Source organism: Rhopilema esculentum, chromosome 8 (genome assembly GCF_057945365.1).
Source record: "Rhopilema esculentum isolate cy_ngs chromosome 8, ASM5794536v1, whole genome shotgun sequence".
NCBI lineage: Eukaryota > Metazoa > Cnidaria > Scyphozoa > Rhizostomeae > Rhizostomatidae > Rhopilema > Rhopilema esculentum.
This window is the reverse complement of record NC_142822.1, coordinates 7,207,667-7,234,653: the sequence shown is the minus strand read 5'-3', so window position 1 is coordinate 7,234,653 and position 26,987 is coordinate 7,207,667. Positions and strand designations below refer to the sequence as shown.

The 26,987-nt window shown below is 35.9% G+C and overlaps 1 protein-coding gene across 1 annotated transcript; it reads left to right on the top strand.

The window, feature by feature from the left end:
• LOC135694400 (centrosomal protein of 78 kDa) lies at positions 1 to 26,092 on the top strand. Its single transcript, XM_089109780.1, has 13 exons — positions 1 to 511; positions 4,197 to 4,278; positions 4,522 to 4,618; positions 5,139 to 5,211; positions 5,727 to 5,830; positions 8,965 to 9,139; positions 10,452 to 10,565; positions 11,809 to 11,873; positions 13,397 to 13,509; positions 14,324 to 14,741; positions 17,084 to 17,108; positions 17,493 to 17,580; positions 18,823 to 26,092. Exons 1-13 carry the CDS (start codon positions 259 to 261, stop codon positions 18,887 to 18,889), a joined length of 1,674 nt encoding a protein of 557 aa, XP_088965906.1. The 5' UTR covers positions 1 to 258; the 3' UTR covers positions 18,890 to 26,092.
• Positions 26,093 to 26,987: the final 895 nt, after the last annotated feature.

The following is a 26,987-nucleotide window of genomic DNA, read 5'->3' as shown; positions in this document are numbered from 1 at the left end:
ATTCTCAAAATTTTGAAAATTCCTTAAAATTTCCTTAACAACTGAAATTCCTTATGAAGTTTCTTAAAAAGCTGAAAAATTCCTTCGTTTGAGAAAATTTTCTTTAAAAGTGAGAACACTGGATCCGAAGTTTTTCTACAAGCGATCCCAGCCTCGTTTCAAATTTCTTCAAAAGAGGCTATATTCATGGCGCGCTGTATTTGATTTGGTAATATATTTCTCTGTTGAGGAAATTAAACCGTCTTCAAGTTTAAACAGATGGATTTAAAAAAAGGAAAGCAAAAGAAGCAAGAAAATTTTAAAGATAATTACGAGCAATTATGTGCAATCCAAGATTCTTGCCCGCTTGCTACCATTACGGCCAATTTGCAAGAACTCCTCATCGACTGCAACGCAGATCGCATCAGGCTTTCAGACTGGACACCGATTCTCAAGGCCATAAAATATGACGATTCTCTCAAGTCTATTGCTTTTAGAAGTTTTTGGCAGCCAAATGCATATTCTCAAGAATGTATGAATTTTTATATTTTGCATTTTGTAGTCCGTGTTTCGCTCGAGTTTTCCTGTATGGTATCCCGAAGCGAGCGATGTTGGGCCGGAGCTGTACGGCTCATGCAAATTGTACGGCTCATGTCAAATATGTACGGCTCATGTCGAATTTTCAAAATCGATAAGCAAACACAAAACCGTAACCAATGCACAATATTAATGTATCAAAATGTTCCCCTATCTTTCAAGAATAATTTCCAGTGTTTTTCGAACAGTTTAATCGCACAACTACCTAAGAATTTTCAAGAATACTACCACGACATCTTGCGATTCGCAAACAAATAATGGCTCCCACGGCTAAGTGTCGACCTAAGGTGGCTTCGAATATGGGGATTCCCTCTGTTCTAGCAACGAGCAAGTAACCTCAAAAACAGCAAGATTTCAACCAAAATAAAACCGTTTTTGACAAAATTATTATTGGATCCCCGTGCAATTCAACCTTTTTAACAAGTTTATTTAAAAATATTAGAGTTCTGAGGGTTGCATTAATCACCCACCATGTTCGGGGTCGACACTTAGTTTCTGGCGGAGCTGGCTCCGTGTACGGCTCATGCAAGAATCGAAAATTCACGCTAACGGGTGAAGTTAAGCCGTTTTTAGAAAATAAATGATGGATCCCCGTGCAATTCAACATTTTTAACAAGTTTATTTAAAGATTTTAGAGTTCTGAGGGTTGCATTAATCACCCACCATGTTCGGGGTCGACACTTAGTTTCTGGCGGAGCTGGCTCCGTGTACGGCTCATGCAAGAATCGAAAATTCACGCTAACGGGTGAAGTTAAACCGTTTTTTACAAAATAAATGCTGGATCCCCGTGCAATTCAACATTTTTAACAAGTTTATTTAAAGATTTTAGAGTTCTGAGGGTAGGGTTAATCACCCACCATGTTCGGGGTCGACACTTAGTTTCTGGCGGAGCTGGCTCCGTGTACGGCTCATGCAAGAATCGAAAATTCACGCTAACGGGTGAAGTTAAACCGTTTTTTACAAAATAAATGCTGGATCCCCGTGCAATTCAACATTTTTAACAAGTTTATTTAAAGATTTTAGAGTTCTGAGGGTTGCATTAATCACCCACCATGTTCGGGGTCGACACTTAGTTTCTGGCGGAGCTGGCTCCGTGTACGGCTCATGCAAGAATCGAAAATTCACGCTAACGGGTGAAGTTAAACCGTTTTTTACAAAATAAATGCTGGATCCCCGTGCAATTCAACATTTTTAACAAGTTTATTTAAAGATTTTAGAGTTCTGAGGGTTGCATTAATCACCCACCATGTTCGGGGTCGACACTTAGTTTCTGGCGGAGCTGGCTCCGTGTACGGCTCATGCAAGAATCGAAAATTCACGCTAACGGGTGAAATTAAACCGTTTTTTACAAAATAAATGCTGGATCCCCGTGCAATTCAACATTTTTAACAAGTTTATTTAAAGATTTTAGAGTTCTGAGGGTTGCATTAATCACCCACCATGTTCGGGGTCGACACTTAGTTTCTGGCGGAGCTGGCTCCGTGTACGGCTCATGCAAGAATCGAAAATTCACGCTAACGGGTGAAGTTAAACCGTTTTTTACAAAATAAATGCTGGATCCCCGTGCAATTCAACATTTTTAACAAGTTTATTTAAAGATTTTAGAGTTCTGAGGGTGGCATTAATCACCCACCATGATACATTAATATTGTGCATTGGTTACGGTTTTGTGTTTGCTTATCGATTTTGAAAATTCGACATGAGCCGTACATATTTGACATGAGCCGTACAATTTGCATGAGCCGTACAGCTCCGGCCCACTATGGCTGCCGACCCGAAGCTGAGCATTAAGATCAACTTCAACTTTTATCTGGCAGGTGTAATACAACCAAGGCCTAAATCATTGCTTGTTAGGATAAACTGTTTTGTCCGTAAGTTTGGAGGTTTTGAACCATTGGATGCTCAGTTTACCTTGTGTAAGCAAGTCAGAATTTGAGATTAGAATGTTTCCTGAAATAGAAGTACCTAATGCAATGCCATTAATAATTCATGTTTTGAAAATTCAGGTGTTGTCAAGTTGCTTAAAACCTGACTCGTATCAAATAGTGCAAGCTCTTCATCAATACCCCTAGAATAATTAAGAAAGGTTTTGATTCAATGTACATAGCATAGCATACATGATACAGCATACAAAAAATCTTTATGCCTTAAGCAGCTTCTGAGTGAGAATGGAAAAATATTCTATTGTGAATTTTGCTGTACCAGCTCACCATTGTTTCTGACATTAATGATCATATAAGCACTAACAAATTTCTAAAGCCATGGTCTACAGAGTTTTGTGGGTTTTCTTTTACTATGCCTACTCTAGGATCAATAATTAATAGAATGTCTGTGTCTTTTATTTATGATTTTTGAATATCCCTTTATTTAGGCTTCTTTTTTTGATCCTTGTGTCTTCAATGAATAAGGTTGACTTAAAATTTTCAATATCAACTTGTCTTGCTATAATTTACAGCAATTCTTTATCTTTATTGATTTTAAAACCATGTTTGCAATTTTGAAGGTAGATCCACCTTGTTTGTTTCAATGTCCTCCACATCCATTCCTCCCTCACCTCAGAGTATGTATCTTTATCAAGGATGGGTCTATATTTACCAGCTGTCAAAATTCTTTTGGTTTAGCCTGAACACATGCCAATAGATCTTTTCACTTTATAATTCAAACCTGACAGAAACATTTTATTCATCGACAGTTTTTCAGCAGGCCTTGCCCGGAAAGGCGCTCGATCTAGCGCGCGTGCCTAGAGCGCACCCAAAAGAAGCCTTGGAGAGCGATTTATAGAGCCCCTCAAAACGTAAAAACAATATTACCACGGAGCAAAATAATTTCTTGGCCTTTGTCTAATAAACTTGATCAAGCAAAAACAATCTCCCCAATAGACCGCAATATTATGATTTGCGTAAGATTGCCCCTTGAGAAAAAAATTCAGCAAATTCAACGTTGGGTTTTCGATACCATTTTTAATCTAATAACCCTCTAATAACCACCAAAGATACAGGTCATCAAGCGTATTCTCCGGCAGATTTATTTGATTTTCGAGCAAGCGTTAATCTTCTGTTGAAGTATTATTTTCTGTTTTTTCTTAATAATTTAGAATCACCTTTGCAAATCAGAGATCATATTTCCGTCCAAATTACCGCATTGCTTTTCAGTTTTCATTTACTTTCGCGAGTAGTAGATGTTCTAGTGTCTCTTATAGAATGGATAGCATAAAAAGGGGAATAAAGTTAATGTTTGACTTAAAGCCATGCGTTTTCCTATATTTCTATATTTGTATTAACATAGTGTTTGCTGCATGTTTTGTTATTTAATATTATGGTGCTTTTTGGTATCACCATTGAATTTCTTATTTAACACTCGTCCAAAGCTTTCGATATGAAGCTCTCGATCGTCCAAAGCTCTTGAAGGATGCTCTCAAGGATATTATATTTAAAGGTGCGAAATAGAGCGCCTATACACACTCTTTTTATGGAGCACCTTCATTTTGCTTAGAGCAAGGCCTGTTTTTCAGTTTTTGTCATAATATTGATCTATAAAAATGTTATATCATACATGTCATTGCCCTTTCATTACCACTGTGAAGAAATGTTAGAGCTTACTGTTGCATATTTGTTAAACAGCAACATCACAACAAAGAGCGTACATATTGAGGAGAAGAACTCCTGCAGTAAGAAGTAGAGATGTAACAAACAAAATTTGCAGGTTTGTGAAATAATTTTTTCTTCTTTATAAACTTTTCTCATGATCTTGAGAGTGAAAACCATGGTAGATGAATAGAAAACCTTGCCTTGTCAAGAACACTATAATTCAAAATTTGGAAAAATTATCAAAATGAAGGGTTAAGAAAATTTTAGAGTTTTTATAAGGAAGCTAAGACAATGTTCCATATTGTACACAAATGTGTTTTGAAAAGAATTTTGTGTAACTGTGAAACCTTTTTTCAAGAGCCCTGAAAGACTTTCTAACAACATCAAGTTGCATTGAGTGTTTGGTTTTACAAGGTATCCCATTAAGAGAGAGAGATCTAAGCATTCTTGCTAGTGTAAGTATACTTTGACTTAATTTTCAAGTCATATCAGTATTTGAAGAAAGGAAATCATACTAGTATTTGAAAAGTATAGAGGTCAAAAGAATTCTTGTAGATCAAAAGGTCAAAAGTATAGAGGTCAAAAGAAGTAAAACATGGCAGAGCATGGTGGAACACCATAGAACCAATTTCTGGATTGGAGCAAATGACAATATGCTATGATATGAACCAATGTGCCATACTTACTGGCAAATGTATTTAATAACATTATTTTTTATCACACTTTCAAACTTTCTGAATCATATTACCCTATAGATTTGTAAAATAACAAATGGATTTGGATAAGCTTCCTAAAGCAAGACGAGTATACATTGAGTAATTTTTTCAGTATTGAAGGTAATCCTATCAGTATTTTAAGAAAATAGAGATCAAAAGAATGCATTTAAATATTTTCTTCTTTTTTTATTACCAGTTCTTGTTTTTAAAACTTTCAATAGAATGATACATTGATGTTTTCTTTAAATACATTTTTCAGGGTATTATGAAAAGCAAATCTTTGCAAATGATCTCGCTGGAATCTTCGCAAATAGGTGATGCTGGCTTGAAAGGTAAATGTAGAGATGATCTGTCAACTGATTTTAAGTAGAAAGTTCCATCTTCTTCATTTGTTTGTGCATTCACAAGTTTGTTTATGCACTTCTGTGAAAATGCTTCTATGGAAAATGTAAGAAACACCTAGAAGATTTTTCATTTATTTTCCTAATGCCCAATTGATTTTTGAATGGCTCTAGAATCCCCTGGAAAAATATTTTTAAAGCTTAAAAAGTCCTTGATGTGTGGGTTATGTGTGGTGAAACCATCCTGTTCTTTTCAATATAAGTAAGTTGTGTTTAATTATTTCCTTTTTAGAACGATATATATAGAGAGATATATAGATTCTATATATTTCTATATATTTTTCTATAAAGTTTTCTATATATTTTAGAGAGATATATAGATTTTATTTTAAAGATATAAAGATAGAGTCCATCTATTTAGAACTTAGTCCATCAGTTACCTTTCTGTTGTCCTGTTGATTTCTGGTCCTTTGAAATGGGTTGCTGACAACTTGTCTATTCCACAGCATTAGCACCTGGACTCAAGAGTTTGTTGAATCTGAAGTATGTATGTCTGAGTGGTTGCAGTTTGACTTGGAAAGGAATGGACATCATTAGTGAAATTATACAGGTAGCTTTCACCTTTCAGTACTAGCTACGTTTATATGATCAAAGTCAATGGGCAAATGGCAAGTAAAGGTTTTTGCTTCAAATTAATTGGACTGGGGAAATAGACTGTGTCAATGGAGGTTCTATTTTGATTACTTTTTATTGCCTGTCATCTAGACAGGTGTTATCTTGTCTGCTTTTGTATTTTATTGTATTTTTGTTTAAAGTTTAAGGTGTCTTGTCTCTGTAAGATTTATTTCCAGAGAGATGACAAAACAGAAAAGCCTACACACAAGAACCAATATATTTTACCCCAGCCTGGTCAAGCTCGTATGTCCTGAGGCAAATAAAAGCAAAAAATAAAGGCAGTGAATCTTCAAAATGTTGCCTATGGATGTTGCATGATATGTTTGGAATTGGAGATACATGGTCTCATAAATTTTGATTGAAGCCCTGCAGCAATCTTTTCAGCATTATAGCTACATTATCATGACCATTCACTTATATATCCACGCATAAAAACTGCTGTGCCGTTTTCTTATATCTGAGACACCATTGCTCTTGAAATTTGGTTTTCAACCAAATAGTTTGTCTTTTTCTGAGTAACCGTTGCGTAATTATTCAAGATGAGAAGCATCAGTTTTCCGTGTCGAAAGATAAGTTTTATGTGTTTTTCGGGCTTAAAATAAAACCAGATTCCGCCATAATCAAAGTCTAGTCTAGCCAACCGCTTTTGTGAAAGATAAACGAAGGTTTTGCCACATGTTTGAATTGATTTACATCTTAGTTTCAAGTCTAGGCTGCAGTTTATTACATGTGAATTACAATTTCAATCAGACTGCTTCTGGTCATGATTATTATTTCCTATTTTTATTGATAAGTCCGGCGATTATGTCAATAATATTTGCATGTACTCTAGCAAAGTGCAATCAGGTAGCCGATCTTCGTTTGATAAGCCCCATCAAAATATGTTTTTAATTCTTTCTGCTGGTTTTCCACATGTTGCTGTTGACTCCGAATGAATATTTCTGCATGCAGATCACTATATTGACTGAGTGAAAAATGACCTTGCTCATCAAACAAGGCTCATCCATTGAATTCTATACAGAATGCAATTCATCACGTTTTTATGAGTTGTTGGAAATTTAAGATTTTGTCTGCGAAATTAAATTTGCATTTGGGCTTCTTCTGTACCTGAAAACGTGGAAAATGGAAACTGAAGACTAAAAAGTGTTTACAAATGGATAAAATTGGCGGCAGGCACCATTTTGTTCTTTGACTTCTAACCCAAACACAAACCTAAATATAATTGTTCTGACGATATCTTTTGACGTCATATTATTCCTTTTTAAGCGAAAATTTTTAGTCAGTTGAGTAATCATCATTGCTCCCACACAAAAATGATCAATATCTAGCTCTGCCCAGTGTGATTGTCATTCAATCACAAACCCTTTAAGCACTCTGTAGGGAATGCGCTCCTGTCTGGTGAAAGAAGAAGATACCGTTTCCATTTAGAAATGGAGAAGTCCCGAAAATCGTGTTGGTTGCAGAAATTACTATAGTGGTAACTACTTGGTAGGAAAAACTGGGAATCGTATTGCTCTTTAAGAACTTCATATAAAGCAACATATTTTCCAAGAAAAAAGGGCCTTATTTTGGAAATTTACAGTTATCTAGTGCAGTGTGCCAAGATTTTTGGCATGCACTCTTTATTTTCTTAGCTAAGATCATATTTGGCTAGAAAATCCTTTAGGATGTTATTTCTTTTCCTTGAATTGTTTTTTACCTAAGATTTTCTTTGACATATTTTCAGTTATGTTCTTTTTAAGAAATCTGTTAAAATATCTTATGTATCGATGTAGGATACCTTTTTTTATCTTGGATCAAACGCATACCGACTACCCAATTTACTCTACAGCTAACTAAATATTAAACGCTGTTCACGAGAAACGTAATGACTGAAACACATTCCTTTTAGTAATGGGTACCCTGATAGATTTATTACAAAATAGATTTTCCCCACTGGCAAAAACCTTTCAAAGTGGGATGCAGTAAAATCCCGAACAAAACAACCGAAGTTTTTGAACTCAATTTGTTCAGATTCTTGTGTAAGAAGGTATATCCGAATCTTGTCTAAACTGTATATGCATGTGAAGGATCCACTTTATGAAACTTGATCCGTTAACAGAAATCGAAATATATTGACTGTTCTAGGCTTCATTACTGACGCTTACCCCTGTGTACTTTCCATTGTGTTTATTAAAAACAAAAGTATGTGAAACAAAATAGATGTGAGATGCACTTTTTCAGAAAAAATCTAGATTTCAACTTATCGAATTCAAACACTGCTCCGTGAAAACTCATTGCTTTCTGTCAAAATGTATACGTGTCATGCTATTTGTTATTTTGAGAAACTCATCAACCTTTTCCAGAACTGATTCCTTTAAGAGTAAACTGTACTGTCTGATTCAAAACAATGATTTTCATATATCCCTCTTTTTACAATATCACACTTCGGATATATGTTGACAATGATCTTACAATCTTTTCATCACTTCTGTTGTAGCCTAAGAAACGTAGCCAATGTCTCTGTTCTTATACCGATCATCCCAAACTCCTTTTGTTGAAAAAGACGATCATATGAGTATGAATGCTTTATCGGTTTAGAACTCGACTAAATCACCTGCTAAAATGTCGATCATGCTCTAAAATTGTTCCTGTTCGTTGTTTTGCTGAAAAGACTAGTTTTAGGGCTGACAAAGATGCACGTCTTCTACTTTTTGTTTCTACAGTTGTCTGATGTACATCGTTGAAAAAATGATCCATGTTAAATTTAAATGCATCAAGTGGCAAGAAAAATGCCTGAAAACGCATGCCCAAGACGGGGTGTTTCGTTCGCTTTGCCTTAGTCTTTCTCTAATCAAATATTTCTCTCTTAACTTTGGACCTGCATTTCCTATATTTTTGTGGGTATTACCTGTACTGTCCAGTCTAGATGTGTCGTCTGGACTGTTAACATATAGGACTTTTTGTCAAACACATTGCGATGACCAGGCTAGCTTATAAAAACTTTCTAGATAAGTAGGGTCGATAATGTTTGCAGCTTGTATGAGAAGACGTGGTCACGTAAATATTAACTGATGGCTTTTTTCTCAGCATCAAGCAACGAAACGTCATGGGGAAGCATGGCAGGAAAGTCTTCGCTACCGAAGGCCAGATCTTAACGGCATGCTAGGTCTACGCCGAATCGATCTTTGCCAGAATGCACTCATCGGGGATAAAGGCGTTCAAATCCTTGCAAATTCTTTGAAGGATGACTTGTGGATAAAAGGTGCGCTGCTATTGGCAAGCATTTTCAAATTTCCCAGCAATAATACTCCTTACTTTGTCGCTCTCTGTTGCTTGACTTAAGTAAGATGTTTAAAGAGCAGTTTTGGGTGTTTTTCTGTTCAACGTCAACATAAATAATACTTCCATAATTATAAAAATAAATGAAGATTTTGAATCTGTGCTTAAAATTGTTTTTTTGCGACAGCTATCGGCGTATGAATTGTTGGATAATTATTAGATACCTATTGTAATTCTCATTATTGCTGTCTTGATTTGCATATTAATATAAAATATTTCGTCATTTTTAAAGATTTATCCGGATGAAACCTAGAGAGATAATTTGTTCGCTTTAGATAATGTGTTTTCTTAAAAAAATCCTTGAGGTTTATCCTAAGCAGAAAAGGTTCATAGACCAAAAATGAGTAGCTCTATCTATTCCAATTTCCTGCATAAAATAAAGTGGGTGTTACAAAATTGACAACTGTTAACGATAAGGGAAAGAAAACATGTCAATTTCAAGTACAAACCTGCTGAAGAGAGTTTAAATATTTTAGGGTTAATGACCAAAATACGGTTTGCCAACGTCGACTACGGCACAATCTTGTTTCACGGCACAATCGTTTTCCACGGAAAACATTTATACTTCCACATCACATTTCCATATTTCTCACAGCACACTTATTTTGCCACGGCCAACCTTCATTCTTCCCACGACACACTTCAAAAATTCCCACGGCAAACTTTCTCTTCCACTATGATTATGTTCCCCGTTGTTATTATGTTAAGATGAAAGATGAAAAGATAAGTTCATTGAACGTTCTTCTCATCAAGGCTTGGAACATAGAGATATCTGTGCAATGCTTTCAAGGAGGCATTGAATTAATGTCATTGAACAAGTATATATGGACTAGCTAATGCATGTTAGCTATCAGTCCTGTAGAAATTTCATAATGTGCCGTGGAAATATAAAAGTGTGCCGTTAGATTTATAAAAGTGTGCCGTGGAAATTGAGAATGTGCCCTGAGAAATATGGAATGTACAATGTAGAAGGGTACCAAAGAAATATACAACTCTGCCGCGAAAAAATACTGTGCCCTGTCCGTTGTTGCTCACCGTGCAAAAGCAAAACAAAAACTTGGTTTTCAATTTTTAGGTTAGTTTCTCTATTTATCAGAATAAACAATTTCCTAAATGACAACCATTTATATTTCTTTTCTAAAATTTGGCTAGTGGTATAAATATTACTTAGTTACTGTTGTTTAGAATACTAATTTGCAATACTTACAACTGACCTTATTTCGTTTGCATCCCAGCTCTGGATCTTCAGCGTTGTGGAATATCATCTCAGGGAGCTGATGCAATCTTGTCTGCTCTTGATTTTAACAGATCAGTTCGCGTTCTTGATGTGAGACTGAATCCTCTACTTGGTGAGACAATTAAAGACAAGTTAAAACACATTATTTAGTGTTTCTGTCGGTAGAATTTGTCAATTGTCGGCTAATTGGTTTGTTTTTGGAGAATTCCCCCCCCTCCTCCCCTCCTAAAAAATTTCCACCTCTTCTTTTTTGAACCACTCGCAAATGATATGCCTTATGTGCATGGGTAGGGGGATTAATGAATTTATATCTGTAGATTCTTTACTATATATCTATATATACTTATTTCAGTCAAACGACTATACTTGGAATCAGTTTAAATAAGATATCACCTGGTGTTGTTTCCAAGGTTTTCATTCGATTCTCTTCCTTAATGATATCAACTTTGCTTGTGAATATGTCCTATTTCTTTGACTGAAGAATCTATCAGAGCTATCTTAACAAAATTTAAGTAAAAATGTTATATTGTTATAAACATAAAATTTTAGTGGCTTCACTAATATTTGAATTATTGCTGCTTCTAAAACTTGGTTCGTTAAGTCAAGACTATATTTTGTCCTTTTTTTATTTTCTTTACAATCCTATTAGATTTAAGATTTAAGATATTCTGGGAATTTTTGTTTCTTTTTCAATCATCACCACTTAATTGTATGATTGATAATCGTTTTCTAGTTTTTCAAATATTATGCCCGTAAAGATTTTTCACCCTTTCCCCAGCTTGGTTAGAGCCTTCGGTTATCACTACCTGTTCTTGCATACTCGTCGCCCTTTGAACCCATCTGAGCTTTGGTTTATAAAATTTGCCTTCTCTGCTTCGCTTCGTGAGAAGTCAGTTCTTTCCGTGCCGACTTCAACAAAATGTTTTTTCATTTTAAGTAATTTATTTTTTAATTATTTACCCGGTATAAAAATTCAGTCTAAATACTATTTAACATTTGGCCCTGCAAAAACTACTTCCAAAATTGAAAAGTTATATGCTATAAAATTTACAATAAAAAGAGCGGAATATGGCTAAATCAAAGATGTATAAATTTACAACAATACACCTCAAAATATAATGAAGGATTATTTTTCCTTGAGTTTTGACTTGAAGGCATTAATTGGGGGAGCCATTTTTGTGTCTAAATCGAAATGAGGGAGCCATATGTGCCTTTCAGTTGTCAGAGGTGTGTTTCTATTGTCCCTCACATATTTGCAAACTGTCGTTATACTTGTACGTTTCTAATGCTTTTTAATTATTTGAAGTCTTTATTCGTAACTATTTTACTTAGGTATGTATTTGTTACTGTTATAGAAAGAGCGAAGATCAAGGCCGTGCTTGAAAAAGTCATGTTGAATTCTGGTGGTGAAGACCCACAGGTTTGAAATCTTGTCAACTTAACGATTTGATTGATTCGTCCTTTTTTTAGTTGTAACTTGCATTTTACCTATTTTTCTAAATATTTCCTTTAGCTTATTAATTTTTAACCCATTGCCAAGCCAGTGTGACATTTCTTCCTACAAATCCCAGCATTGCTGGACGTCTTGTTCTTGTGCATGGCTGTACATTTGTTAGACGTTGTTGGATCAGGGGTGGGTCAATCCAGCGCAACATTTCATCCAGCATTTGTCGGTTTGACGGTTTCATCCAACAGCAACTACAGGGCCTAATTTCATGCACTCAAGCCTCTATTAGAAATTTAACATGGCGGCGCGATAAAAATAAAGCGACAAGCAGCAGCAGTGTTTTTGGGACTATTTGAAATTTGAATGGTAACAAAGAAGAAAGTGAAGCATAGTTAAGCGTGATAAAGTCATAAAATGAATAAGAGGAGACGCGAGAGGGGATTATTTGAAGACATAAGCACCGATTTGGGCCTTCGTCCTCGCCTTCTTCTTCATTTAAATTATTGCCTTATTTCATCATCCAACACCGTCCAACATGGTTGGTCAAACCAGCGTAGCATTTATCCTGGCCTTTATATTAAATTATATAAAATGTAAAATAATTATATTAAATTATAATTATATTAATAATTATATTAAATTATATGCAGACTTTATATTAAATTCTATGAAAATTTTACTAACCGAAACAGGCTTATGTGTTAGAATGATTTGAATTTGACAACCCCTCATATGTGATTAAACCATATGGTTTTAATTTTTAACAGCCGCAGTAAACCCGAGCAAGCGTCGATGTAATAGCCTGATATACACTATACAACCCAGTTAAAGAGATTAGGGAAATTCATAATTATGCAGAATGTTAATACATGCGTTTTTTGTATCCAAGCAAAATGTACCAGGGCTAGCACAGACTTTTTTGCCTTCAATTTTGAAAATATCACTATACTAGTCTTGTTATTTGCTGCATGAGAATCTTTTAATTTCCTTTTTAATCAGTATTTAAACCACCATGGTGCTACTCTGGTAAAGAGCATTGCAAGCTACAGTCCCTGCCAAAAGTCAGGGAACACTGACGTCAGTTTCCAAGGTGAAAATCAATCATCCTCCTCTCCCCCACGGAACAATGTTGGTTTGCTATAAAACGGGTTAGGATTTCAGAAAACACTTTCTTTTGCGCTCCTTTTATGATATTTTCCAAATTATCAACATTGTTTCGGGGGGAAGGGGGTGTGGGAATAGGAGTATCTGGAAAAAGAATTGAAAAATATAAAAACACGACGCAAATTGCTTGGTGTTCCAAGTACTTTTGGCAATGGTTGTACCTTTGTTTCTTCTTTTTCAGGCAATGTTCATGAACCTTGCTTTTTCTTTTTGCATAATGAACCTTTTTACTTGTTAAAAGTAGGTACACTGATAGAGAATATGACTCTGTAAACATATAAGTTACTCTGGTAAAAGATCATTTTATCAAAATATTCCCTTAAATTTTTTAGTATCCATGGAAATCGATGAATGAAGTTAAAGAAACAAAGCGAAGCCGAAAGCCTATCCGATTTACTCTGAATAAGTCGATGATTAAGGCCCAGACTCAACGCTGTAGAAACAGGTGATACTAGGTTGAATTACGTCATTTTGCCTCTTTGTCAAGTATAAGCAACTTGATAGTGTGAATATTTGATTCATAAATTGTTCTAACCACCAGCAATATTGGCCTTGGCTTGCTTAATAAAACGCCTACGTTAGACATAAACGCAGTTTTTTCATGATTGAATATCACGCTCTTCCCGTCTTCCATTTTTTGCGTTTTTGATAAGTGTCGCAAAGTGACAACACCCGTAAACTGCTACACACTGGACTGCGGAAATAAGCTTTTGACAATATTTCTACAACAACAGATTTAGATTAAAATCGACGAACGTATTAAACGAAGACATATGATACTACTAATCAATATTCCTTTGCAAGAAACTGATGGAGACAATATCGGGTAGGAAGCTGCGAAGGAGCGTATATTCAAGTTGCTGTATCTTATTAATTGTGATTTTAGCACTTGCGTTTTTTTGTCGAAAGCACCAATTTGATAATTTGTTGGATGTTGTGATCGCTATTGTGAAGTCGAAACCGAATGTTGCCATGACTTAACAATGTTGTTTTCTGATCTAATGTTCATTCCCATTTGTGATGATTTGTCCTTGAATCGCTATACTAAAAAATTAAAAGCATTTCAATACCGCAATATTAGACAACAGTTATTTACATTTTTTGGCGGCAATAATCTGCTATAAAATTTCTGAAAATTCTGCTTGCCGTTAGTCACTATCCGGCTTATACACTCTGAGGAGTGTCGGACGAATAGTCTGCGATGTTTCCACTTGATCGTGTTATTTCAAATTTATATTTGTAAATAATTTGCATTTTAGAACCATCAAACCAAAGAAAACTGCTAAATCATCAGACACAGGCTTAAGTGGTTCCCATGTCCCTTGGAGAACTAATGCAAGACTTGAAAAAAACAAATATAAGATTAAGAGTCACGTTGATGTAGCGGACCATGCAGCTGAGTATGGTGAAGATTCTATCTTTGCTGATGTGAAGAGAAAAAGCATGAAAGGGAATCTGGACTCGGAATCAGATGATATCTTGTTCGGGGATCGTTGGGCAAGGGACCACGTGGATGCTGAGGAGATGAGAGACTTAATGATCGAGCTGAAAGATATCAAACGTAGATATGAAAATGAGCTGAGGCAGAAGGTCGAGGTTGATCTCAAACTCAGGGAGCTTGAAACTGAAAATCGGAAATTGAAAAACGAAATTAAGCTGTTGAAGGGTGCGAATAAGGTATTGTATATGTTAATGGTTTTTCCCCTCTGTTGTGCAGTAGAAATATAATCATCATCTCATGTAGATGTGTTCTACACGTGGAGATAGGATGGTTCTACACAGCTTCAAACGTGGGTCTTGCTTAGACTATTTTGTCCTGTGTTAAAAACCTATCCTTTCGATTAACAAGTCTAATGATTCCGACAACTTTCGTTCATTCAAACTTTTCCATAATTTGACTAATTTCGCTTTCCCTTTAATTATTTAATTTTTAGAAGTTGGCTATTATTGTGTGGCCAAGGGAGGCCTAGGAAGATATCAGTTTTAAATCCAGCACTGTTATATCGCTTTCCTGCCGCCTGCAAGATGTATAGACCAACCAATTTTTATGTTTCTTGTCTTCCTAACTTACCTGTGAACGACATGCTAGTCCTGCAAAATTAATGTTTTTCTTTCATGCTGCCAACATTTATCTGATAAAGAACTATTGTGCAAGTCCTTCTACGAAAAGACACAATATGCGCCATTAAACCTTTGCTTGCTACCAGTTTTGTTTTACTCTACTTATCTTTATGTTTTTAGAATCGAACGTTTCTAGTGTTGTTATGGTTCAATTCTTGCAGCTTTTGACGTATTTCGTTTGTACTTCTTCCGATATGTCTAAATAGCCAGCGAGACCCTTTATACTGATAATTACATTAAGATGTTTTTGTCAAACATTTGGAGATGAAGAAGATTAGTTTTTAGAACACCTTCACAATCATTTTCCTTCTTCGAGATATTATCAGTTATAATGTTATGAATGTTGAAGTGTAAGATCAATAACAGCTTCAACGAAATCCGTCTTAACCATGTGTTTCGCAAAATGCGGATATAACTAATTTCTAACTCGTGTCAGAAAGCTGTCTTCAAAATAATTTGATTGCTTAGAAGTATTGATAACTTCTAAGCTTACCGTATATCTTTCACGCAAGGCCGTACCCGAAAATTCCGGTGCTTTGGCAGAAGAAGGAAGACGTTATCCTGTTAACAGTGATAGGTTTTCCCTCGTGAAATTGCCCCAAGACAGCGCCCCTTAGAGTACAACATACCTTTCGTTTTGCAAAGAAAGACATGCGTGTTGCTGAAGGATGGTTCGACAATCTGAAAAATGTCAAATCGGTGCTTACAGTCACAGCCACTTTGATTAGTTTTAGATCTCGCTCCAACTGATGACCCAATTCTTCTTTTTTATTATGTCATATAACGATCAAGCTATCAATGACCTTATATGGCTAGGGTATCATTCTAAATGATAAAAAACTCAATGACATACAGAAGCAGCTCCCAATTCTTTCATTGAGCCTTAAGGTTTAATGACCAACAGCACATTTAACTTGATAGTAGGTAAGGACCCCGCGATGCAATCAAAAATATCAAAATTAAACTATAAGTATACTACCATTTTGCCTCGACATACGGGGCTTTATCAGAACAGATTATAAGAAACATAAGCGACACGGACTTAAAAATTATGTTTCTAATGATCGATACGATCCTCATGACTCTAGTGAAAATCAGGCTTAAGACATTTTAACGATGGCGTTTTCATTTGGATTATAAGAAACATAAGCGACACGGACTTAAAAATTATGTTTCTTATGATCGATACGATCCTTATGACTCTAGTGAAAACCAGGCTTAAGATAATTAAAGATGTGTTGGTGATGACAGATTGTTGGATTCGGAATGGTGTGAATACCGCGCAGCGACCAGGAGACAGATCACTGAAGGAGTTAAACTGTAGACGCATGGCTACACATTTGAAGTTTCCACATACATCGGCACACGGCTACCCATCTCAAATAGATTCCTTCCCACCCCCTAATTTTTATGCAAAAAGCACCCGTTTACGGCATTCAGGAGAAGCTTCGTCCCAAAGGAGAAACAAACAACGCAAATGCTTTTCGTTAGTGTTTGTATACAGTGCCTCGTGCGAACTATATCTGGGATTGGAACTATACTGTTTTTTGTTTTTTTTTCTGAATAGGGTTACTCATAGTAATTCATCCTGATATTTAAAATATAAGGTATGTGGGATTTGCAGGGCAATTGCTTTTTCTCTGCTCCTACCCCCCTTGATGTTTACGGTCACGCATTTAAGGTATAATGCGATCAGAGAAGTATCAGGTTTGAAATCAATCACTTGCATTCCATCTTCCAGTTTGAAAATAAAGGTTGGCGGTGATCCCACTAAATTTTTTGCGGATTCTTTAGCTTCTTTATTGCCAGAATCCAACGTCATGCTTGATTAATAGCGATAGCTTCTAGCGAGACCATTTCTGTTTCCAAGCTCACTTCAACTGTGTTTCTCTCCGCAGGTTTCACAAGCTCAAACAAAGCCATGTGAGTATGTCATTAAGAAAACTGTAACAGCAAGCAAAATGTGTGACAGATGTTTTGTTATATTTGTCTGATGCTGTAAAAACTGTTAGAAACAAACACCAAACAATGAATAGTATTTTCTTGCTTCGAAATATGGATGATTAAAATGAAAACCGCAAAGTAGCGCTATACGTATTTGAAAGGAGCCATTAACTTTTTATTGATGAAATCATCAACGTAAAGAAAACATTCTCAATGTGTTGCCTTTTTTAAAACTAAGTTGATGGTATCATTTCAATCACACTTTTGAAATCCTTACTTTACCTATAGTTCAATATTGTCAAGACGCCAAAGATAGCGTCCTGTTTCTTTATATTCTGATATTTACATATAAATCTTTTGTAGCATCGTTAGAAGATGAAAATGTTTTGGAAAGTATCGAAGCATCATTTAAACAATTTCAAAGGTTCCTGGATATTATTAAGAACACAAAGTAAGCGCTTTCAATGCTAGACTTGACTATGTTCTGATTAAATCTTCATATTTCGTTTAAAGCGTACTGGCTGACTCTGATTGCTGCCTATTGTGCTATGCAGCCGATGCCTCGCTTGGCATCGTGCAATTTCCGATGTTTTCTGTTGCTTTAAACCGGGCATAGTTTCCCTGTTTTGTCTAACGTCAAGTTTTATTATTCGATTCGGACACTTCTTCATTTCGCTTCGTACCTTTATTGAATTCAGTCAACAAGTCAATACAAGATCAACATTCTAGATTAATGTTTGCTTTGTAAGGCAACAGCGTTGAGCAGATGTCTTTATAAAACGTTTCAAGCGCTGAGATGGATCAACAATAGATGCTTTGGCCATCGTTAAGTCAGCGAGATTTGCAATTACGAGCCTTTCGCAAACATAGACTTTTTTCTGCATTTGTGATACATGCAATTTTACAGCGCATTTAATAATCTGAAACTACTGCACGATAATATGCGTCCACTTCAAATTAGCTCTTTTTAAGTGGCAATGAAATTTGTCGTTATTTACTTCTTATTGCCTTCCCCTTACTCATTTCGTAAATGTTTTTTGTGGATGGGTGTGTAAGAAGCTATGCCTGAATTCAGAAAATCGCCTTAAATCATAACAGATCTTAAATTGATAAAGCTTCTTCCATTGGTTCTTTTTCTTGTTTTGAAGCAGTAAAGATTTGATTTCTGTCACATATGTTTACCTCTTTTTGTGTTGCATCGCCTTTTTTATCGATTTTTAACCCTTTTTTCTAAATTAGGGTTTCCGCAGATTCATTCATCCCATCGACCACCTAAATTTTAGCTTTTAAGTTTTAAAGTGCATTGCACATGATATCACATGTACTTTAAAGTGAAAAGTACATGATATCACAAATCTTCATTGATCAATCTATCAAAATTTTAGAGCACATGATTCACAAGTCATCATTATTTTCTGTTCAGACTCGGAGCACTATTTTCTGCTCTGCCATACTTATTATGTGAATTGACATGATCTTCTCAGCAGTGTCCAAGCGATGTTGTTGCTTCGTGGTTTGTTAAATCTTTCAAATAAAGAGATGCTAAAAGTCAACCTTTATGGCCATGAACAGTTACCATTTGATCATCATTGATCAATATATCTGTCTTAAGAGCACATGATATTACAAGTCATCATTGTCCAAGAGATCATTATTATATCTTTCCGGCGTTAAATATATGTTTTTTCTCTAGCTTGGCTGATCTGTACAGACTGCTTGAAGAGAACCCTAACACAAATATACTGCTTGACGAACGGTGAAAGAAACCCGCCAAATGTCCCAGTGAACTAACCAAGCATGAGCTAAGTGGACTTAATATAGTTCTTGATATTTGTACAGCCATTCGATTTTTTTTATTTGTTCATAGTTATAGTAATATTCGCAGTGTATGGGATACATAAACACGTGTCTTTTGGGGTCGGAACATGGCTCCATTCAAAGGCTAATACACCACTGTATGTTCCTGTTTTCTCCATGCCAGAATAATCTTTTTCTGCCGTGACTGCTGTTTTTCACCTACCCTGAATGGGATCGCTTTAAGCTCATATTATCTACACCAGCTGCTCAAAGGAAGTTTTCCAGACGCCTTTTCATTATCTGAGTGAGTAAGAAGTTATTAGTCTCTAAGACAAGTCATCCTCATTAATGCAAGATGTTCATTCCTAGCTCAAAAGATTTTGCAAACAATAGTCTTTCTTTAGATTAAGAGTACTGTATATAACGCAATTAATGTCATCAAAAACACGAAGAACAAAATACTACACGCCTCCGACAAGCACATGTTTCTGTATGTTTTCATAGTTCCATCCAATCTCCATTATATTGTAATCCTATAAATTGTAAAGTCTTTATTTTGATGTAGATTTATTATCAGTTGATGGTTATTTGAATCATAAGAAATTTGGAAAGCTAGTTAAAAGTCTTAAGATCTTCTTCAGAATCGCTGGGTTTACTACAAAACAAGAAGATTAATTTCAAATGCATTGCATTTCAAAATATTTGGTATATAAAGTTCACTGCTTGACGTAAGTCGGTGTGTTTGTTGTGGTTTCTTTAGGCTCTTCAATCAGATTGCATACGCGAGGTTTTATGGAGTATGTTATGAGTTTCCAAGTCTGCTGATGAGAAAAGTAACATGGAATAACCGTTTTATGGGAAGCAAAGATGAAACATTTACACCTGCTTGTTGTTTGCCTCTTTGTCAAACTTAATCCAAATAATTGGCTGAGATAGAGAAAAATGAAATCTCACTTTCCTGCTATTTCTCAAATGTTTCCACGAGACAAACCGTTTGTGGACCGTTGAGTTTGCTCTAACAGGTTTCTGGACCAACACCCGTTTAAGCGAGTGCCCATGCCTTGAACCAGCGCTTTTAGCAATAAAGAGTCTGCATGCTTTTTGATAGGTGAATTTGCATCATTTATTCATTAATATCTTTCTGCCACTTTCTTCTAAAACAAATTTTTTTCGTAAAATTCTGAGTCAGCACAGTTATAAAAATCGTTTTGGTTTGTTTCCAAGGTTGACGATTTTCGTTAGTTCGCTCATTTTTCACGCCGCTCACTACGCTGTTTTGTTAAGTAAATTCAATCAGTTGGATCTTCATAATCATGAACCACCAGTTTCATGCTAAGAGATGTATATTCTCCAAATACACTATGTTGTCTCTGTTGAAAGTGCCAATTGCCTCTCTCCTGGCTCAATGTACCTTAAGGATTCCAAGACACCATATATAGGCTTACTTTTAAGTCTGCATCTTTTCACTGATAGGCAGAACAAATTTGAATGAAAACAACGAAGAATTTTGATCTCAGTGGTTAGATTCGTGGACTAATGATCCAAGGCCTAGTGTTTGAGTCCCTATCATGAAGAGGCTTTCGCTAAGAGTGAAGAGTATTGCTTGCTCCATGTTGTTACAGGTGTGGGAATCACGAGATGAGGTCACAACGTGTGGAAAGGCCAGGAAAATCACCGATGGGCGTTGCTTCTCAATGTCAGAAGCTAGGTTGTAACAATGCAAATAAATGCTACCATGCTGACTGTGGGTTTTTCAAATTGATTTTTCGCCTTCATTAACCATAGTTACCCACATTCCTTGTAATTGTTTTCTTCAAATCTGCCCCGTATATTGTTAATCTTCTTTCAGCCCACAGCTGCCTCGTCCATATCTTTTTATCTGATAACTCTCTTTTTATTTTGATCCAACTCGCTGAGGCTTCTGTTCTTAATGAAAATTAACAGAATTATGTTATTTTCCGCTTACATTCTGTTGTTCAAAAACTTGGTTCAAATACTGATGCTCCATTTAATAAAATACCTCTCTTAAATTTTATATGCATTAACAAGCAACATTTGCAACAAATGGGTTGCGTTCCTTGGTCTGCTATCTTGGATAAACAGAAATTTTCTACAAATATTTTTCTGTTTTTTCAGAGAAAAATTTTCTTTCTTCCTAAGTGATTAAAAATGAACTTAAAATGTAATTTTAAATAAGTGACTCATCAGAGTTACTTTTCTGTGAAGCTGGCATTTGAATGCCTTATTTTCAATGGCAGAACTTTTAGTAAACGTTGATACAATCCTTTAGAACATTGCTTTTTCATATAATTCGTTTACAATCTCTGTAATTTATCTGTGCCAGATTCTTTTAGTGAGTCAATCATTGCCACAGTGCCATACGATTCTGCTGCTTTTCTCGCGCTGTATTAATTATTGCTCATTTCAACCGCTACCTAATCTGCATTTTTTGTTTTTCACTACTGTCATCAGCAAAGCACGCACTAATATAATCTGCGCAGTGTTTTATTGTTTTTCCATACCAACGTTTTTCTGCTTATCGCATAGCCATCCTCGCTCTCTATGCATATTGATGCTTAACATACATTAATCTCACTTCTTTATCATTCTTGGCACTTCTTGTGAATTTTTTGTCGATTTTTATGCGTTCATGTCTTCTACTTCCTTCAAACTGTTCTATTTCCCGAAAAAACTTCCCACCCAGGTTTCTTGACACCTATCGTGCACTTTATCACGCACTAACCTGCCTAATGCTAACCGAAATTGCTTTTACCTTATCGCAGTTACCTATTAATCACATAATCTGTACTTTATTTGCGTTCTTACTTCCTCTTCTCAACACGTGGTATTACCCTCTCACCTAAATACGTTATAACTTCTTTAAGTCTTTCAAAACCCTATTATTTAATGGTACTTTTGATAAACCATAATAGTTTCCTTCAGGACCTCTTTTAACGAACTACATTAGAGCTTCCATAGATGAACACAAATAACAGGCAAGTAATTTGGGGCCAAGAGTTTTGTGGTGTCAAAGCCTGGTGAAAAATGACTTTCAATTTTGAAGTTTTATCTCTTCCTCAGCCCCAAGCCCTCATCATTAAGATGATTTTTTAGAATACTTATCTCTACTTTTAAAACAATTATGTCTTTTTGGTTGAACAAAGATTAAAATGACTTTCAAAAAAGGTCAAAACATAGATCGAAGACTCTACACTAGGAAATATATAAATATCCAGTGTTGGGTCGAATTAGGCCCATCAGAAATGCGAGAACATGACTGTAGAGGTTGCCCAATCAAAAAGTCGATAGATTTAAGAACTGCTAGGTGGATCTGCTCTACCAAGAATCCGAAAAAAGTCGCAATTATAGTTTTTAGCACAATCTGGGTTCTTTTACAATCTGGGTTGTAAAAGATTGTAAGTTTCGATTGTGACGATTGTAAGTTTCGAAGGTCCAATGCTCCATTAAGAACGAGTTTCGCTATATCCTATTAGTTTCATGTCAGTTAGATCTCGCGTTAAGCGTTTCTTCACCCTAATTAGGGATTTAAAGCGCGATTTCTTTGTCATTAATCGGATTCCTATGGAGCTGCTGGGCTGCTTAAGAAGATCAGAGTTGTTGTAGTGAAAAAGCCTGTTCTGAAGGAAATGTGCCGACTGCTAAGGATGAGGGCCATAAGATCTTGCGCAGGTGGAGTGTCCAACACAGGAATCTTTATAATTTTCTATGCGATTGCTTACGTAAATCAATATTAGAAAAGTTTGGTAGGCGCTATTCACGTTGCTAGTCACTAAATAAAGTCATGGTTGTGCAAAGCCCTTCATGGTAGCAAAATTGTAACAACGAAATCAAGCCAACTTGTAGTAATCTCAATGTCCAACCATTTTTTTATGATTCAGATTTAAAAAAGAGGTCTAAATCAACAATCATTGTCAAAAATACGTGGAATACCCAGAAATTTGCGTTGTGTTTTTATATTTTTCAATTCTTTTCCCGGATGCTCCTTTTTCCGCACCCCTTCCCCCCTAAACAATGTTGATAGTTTAAAAAAATATCATAGAAATCGCAGAAAAAGCGTTCTTCCTAATCCACTACGTCACTTTGTAGTAAACCAACATTGTTCCTAGGGGGAAAGGGAAATGGCTAAACTTGCCTTTGAAAACTGACGTTAGTTTACCAAGACTTTAGGCAGGTATTGTACCTTTCACGAAGGATCTTTTAAGAGAACGAAATGTAAGATAAAATTTGAGACATGGCAATGACGCCAACTTCCTAAGGCTCGTACAACGTCTTTCGTAGTTGAGACTATATACCACCTTAGAAACAAATCAAACGATCAAGTATCCTCCCTATTTTCCATTAAGCGAATTAATGCTGGGACGAAAAAAATGCATCTGTAGGTGCTGCAAACATGCCAAAGTCAGATTTCTGACAGGAAAGACCCTAAATTTCTGTCACATTGTACGCAGTAATTTAAATTGTGTAATTGTATTTTAAAGTAGATTATAATTTAAAAAACATAAATAGTAGGCTATAATTGTTTTTTGTTTTCTAATGTAAATGAATGAGAATGATGATGATTCAACTGCACCAGCATTGTTCACGTAAGCAAGTAGTAGGACTGAGAATTTGCATTAACCGGCATGCATATTAAATTCCTTTTAAACAAACCGTCATGCCAAGATAGCAGATCCTTGCTCACCCTACCCTTAAACATTGCATCTATAGAGATAATAAAAGTACACCAAAGGCTGCTTCCAAAACGGTGGGTTGCTTACACCCAAAACATTTGTCTTAAGGGGTCGCTATACCCCAAAGGAATGAAAAGTTCTCTCAAGATCTCAAGTAACTATGAAGTTTGAGGTTGTGTAGCAATGCTCGGTGCTATCTTATAGGGCTGGTATGTACTGTTTTTTATTTTCTTTACAAGCGATCTTTTTATTTATGTATAGTTTGGCACAAAGAAGACTTCCTTGAACGATCTATTGCATCACAAGTGTTGTTTTTCAGCATATGGTTTCGCTAACTATCGTCTTGTCTGTGATATTTGTTCTGTTTCTACTTGCTCTTTGCCTCACGCGCTATTTTTTCTCCAATAAAGCCGACGCTGTACTTGCAGGATTATACGGGATTAGACTTGCAGTTAACAGAGGCAGGATTATACGGGTACCGTACCTACTTCCCTGGTAACTACTTGCAGCTGTTTTAGATGCTATCTCAAGAAGTGATCATTTCAAGCTTGATATATCAGCCAATTATCATAATTTTTATTTGTGCACTATCTATCTCATGTTGTTCTGTATAGTGAGATAATTGTGCTCCTTATTGCACCACTCTCCTATTTCAATCTCTACTGCATCAAACACGATTTTGCATCATCACCCATCAATTCTTACATTCTCTAGTGTTCTTGGTTTGGAGATGAACAAAAACCGCGCAAAGCTCGGCGACATTGCCACCTCTTTGATCGCTTGACTTTGGCGAAAGCGGACCAACAAATCAGCGAAACGTCGAGTTGAACTACTCATGAATAGTCGCACATTCCCAACAAATGAGGAAGTTCAATTTGCGCATGCTCCAATGTCCATTCGCTCAGTCGCGCGACCAGAGCCAATCACGTGGAAACCAGCCTTGAGAAGAAAGCTTGTATCAATCTTCTTATCTTAATAAAACCTTTTCTCTGGCAACGATAATTCCGTTTGGGTGTTGTTGCAGCATAACAATTTCTAAAACAAATGGTGAGCGTTGTTTTCCTGATCGGCAAACTTGAGAGAACATCGCCTCGTGTCTTTGCTGAACGGTCAAGTGATGGGCTGATCACTGTTATGAAATGAGATCTTGCTACGTTTTCCCTACTTTTACCAGAATGGTGGTTTTATTCAAGAGATAAGGTAAATCTGCTTAAGAAAGAGAATCATGGTTTGTTCATTCGGCCTCTCTAAGAGACAAATCTCTTTTCTAAAGAGGAATAGAATTTGTGTCTAGGGCCAAATATAGTTTGAAAAGTAAACCATACAAACTTTGATGGCTAAAGAGAAGTTTTGTTGATATCATGTATGTTAAACAACACTTTTCGAACTTGTCAAAATTCACTTAAAATATATAGGGTAATTGAATTAGTGAATGTCATGAATGTTAGAGATAATACCTTTTCCCAAAAAGTGATAAGGGAGGAGACTTTACGAACCATATCAATTTGTCCACCAGTGAAAATGTCTTTTGCTTATTATGCAATGAATGAAGACACCGAATGGATGAGTGAATTCTTTTGATAAACAACACTCGATAAGTCTACAATTTCTGTTGTACTCTAGTGAATCAACTCCTTGCCTTGCTTTTGCTTCAACGTCTAAATAAGACAAGACTTTCGTTTATATTCATAGCTGAAGCGCCTGATGCTCTACCATCTTTTTCTTTTTCAATAGGTGATCAGAACATTGAAATGATTACCAACACAAGATACTTAGGTGTTCAGATAGACAGTAAGCTCAACTGGGACAAGCATATCGATACTATCAAGACCAAGGTTAATCGAGCCCTTGGACTTATTAAGTATTCTAAGAAATATCTTCCATCTGACATCCTCAACAAAATGTATAGAGGAATTGTTGAGCCCCATTTGAGCTACTGTTGTTCCGTTTGGGGCTGCTGTAATGAATCAAAGCTTGACGTGTTGCAAAAAATCCAAAATAGAGCTGCCAGAATTGTAACTAGCAGCCCATACGATGCGTCTGCTGCTCCGATAATTCAGAATCTTGGCTGGTTAACCATCAGAAATCTTGTTAGAAAGGAGACAGCCACGCTAACTTACAAATCTCTAAATATGCTTGCACCAGACTACTTGAGAAAATTATTCGAAAAATGTTCGGATGATAGAGAACGGTTTCTGCGTTCATCAGAAACTGATCTTAAGATACCGCTGCTAAAAACAATAAATGGCCAAAAGGCTTTTTCTTATCGCGGTCCAAAACTGTGGAATAATCTAGAAAGGGCTACCAAATTGGCCCCCTCCCTGAAAACCTTCAAAGAACAGCTATAGTCGGGGACAACTTTTATTTCATCTTTACGTTCACTTTTTATAGCCTTAGTATTATTAAATATTGTAAATTAGGTTTGATTGGTAAATTTCTTTTGTTACTAGTATTTTAACATAGTTATTAGCTCTTATTTTAATCTTTTAAACAGGTCAGGTTGAAAAATATGTATGAACCTTTAACCTGTATAAATATTATAAAATGAAAAATGAAAAAATGAAGACAGTTCGGTAACTTAAGGTAAAATTTCTTCACCGAAACACCTTCTGTACATTGCCATCTAAATCTTAATAAGCCGAAGTTTATTCATTCGGTGTTTTACAGTCCAAGATTCCTGCATACGTCCATGTGCATTTGGTCTAACATCGAACTTCAAGGCCGTGTTATTGCCTTTGCATCATTCCATAAACAAGCTATTACCATTTACATGAAAAGTGTTCAGTCTTCAGCAAATGCTTTGAAAATGATTCAAACACATTCAAACACTTCTTTTTATATAATTTTTGCTATATTCTTTCCATACTCTCCATTCTTTCCATACTATTCTTGCCATATTCAAAGACCGTCTCTAAAGCCTTTTCTAACCAATACCGGGGAATGCGAAGCTTACCCATTTTTTGCAGATGTTTGAATTGTCACAGCCCAAATAGAATACCGGCATTCATGAAGAAGCCTTTTTAACTTCATATTCTATTTTCAGAAGCAACACTGTCTAAATTAGTCTATGCCCTTAGCTCTTGCAGCCCTGTGTTTTGTGACTGTCGAACTACCAGCTTTGGATCCCTGTTTTGAAAACCTTTATATTGCACTCGTTTTGTGAATGTCTTTTAATGTAAAGTTAGTTCTTTGTCAAATCGCCTTTCTATAGTTTACCATCATGTCATCTTTGGTTTGATGTTTTCTAGTTGTCTTTTGCGGTGTTTCTTTATAAACTAATCAGAATATAGCATCAGCAATATGCTCCCCTTACCTAATCTCTCAAAACACCGCCAGGTTGTTTTTCAAGTGTTCTTGAACACCTGGACAA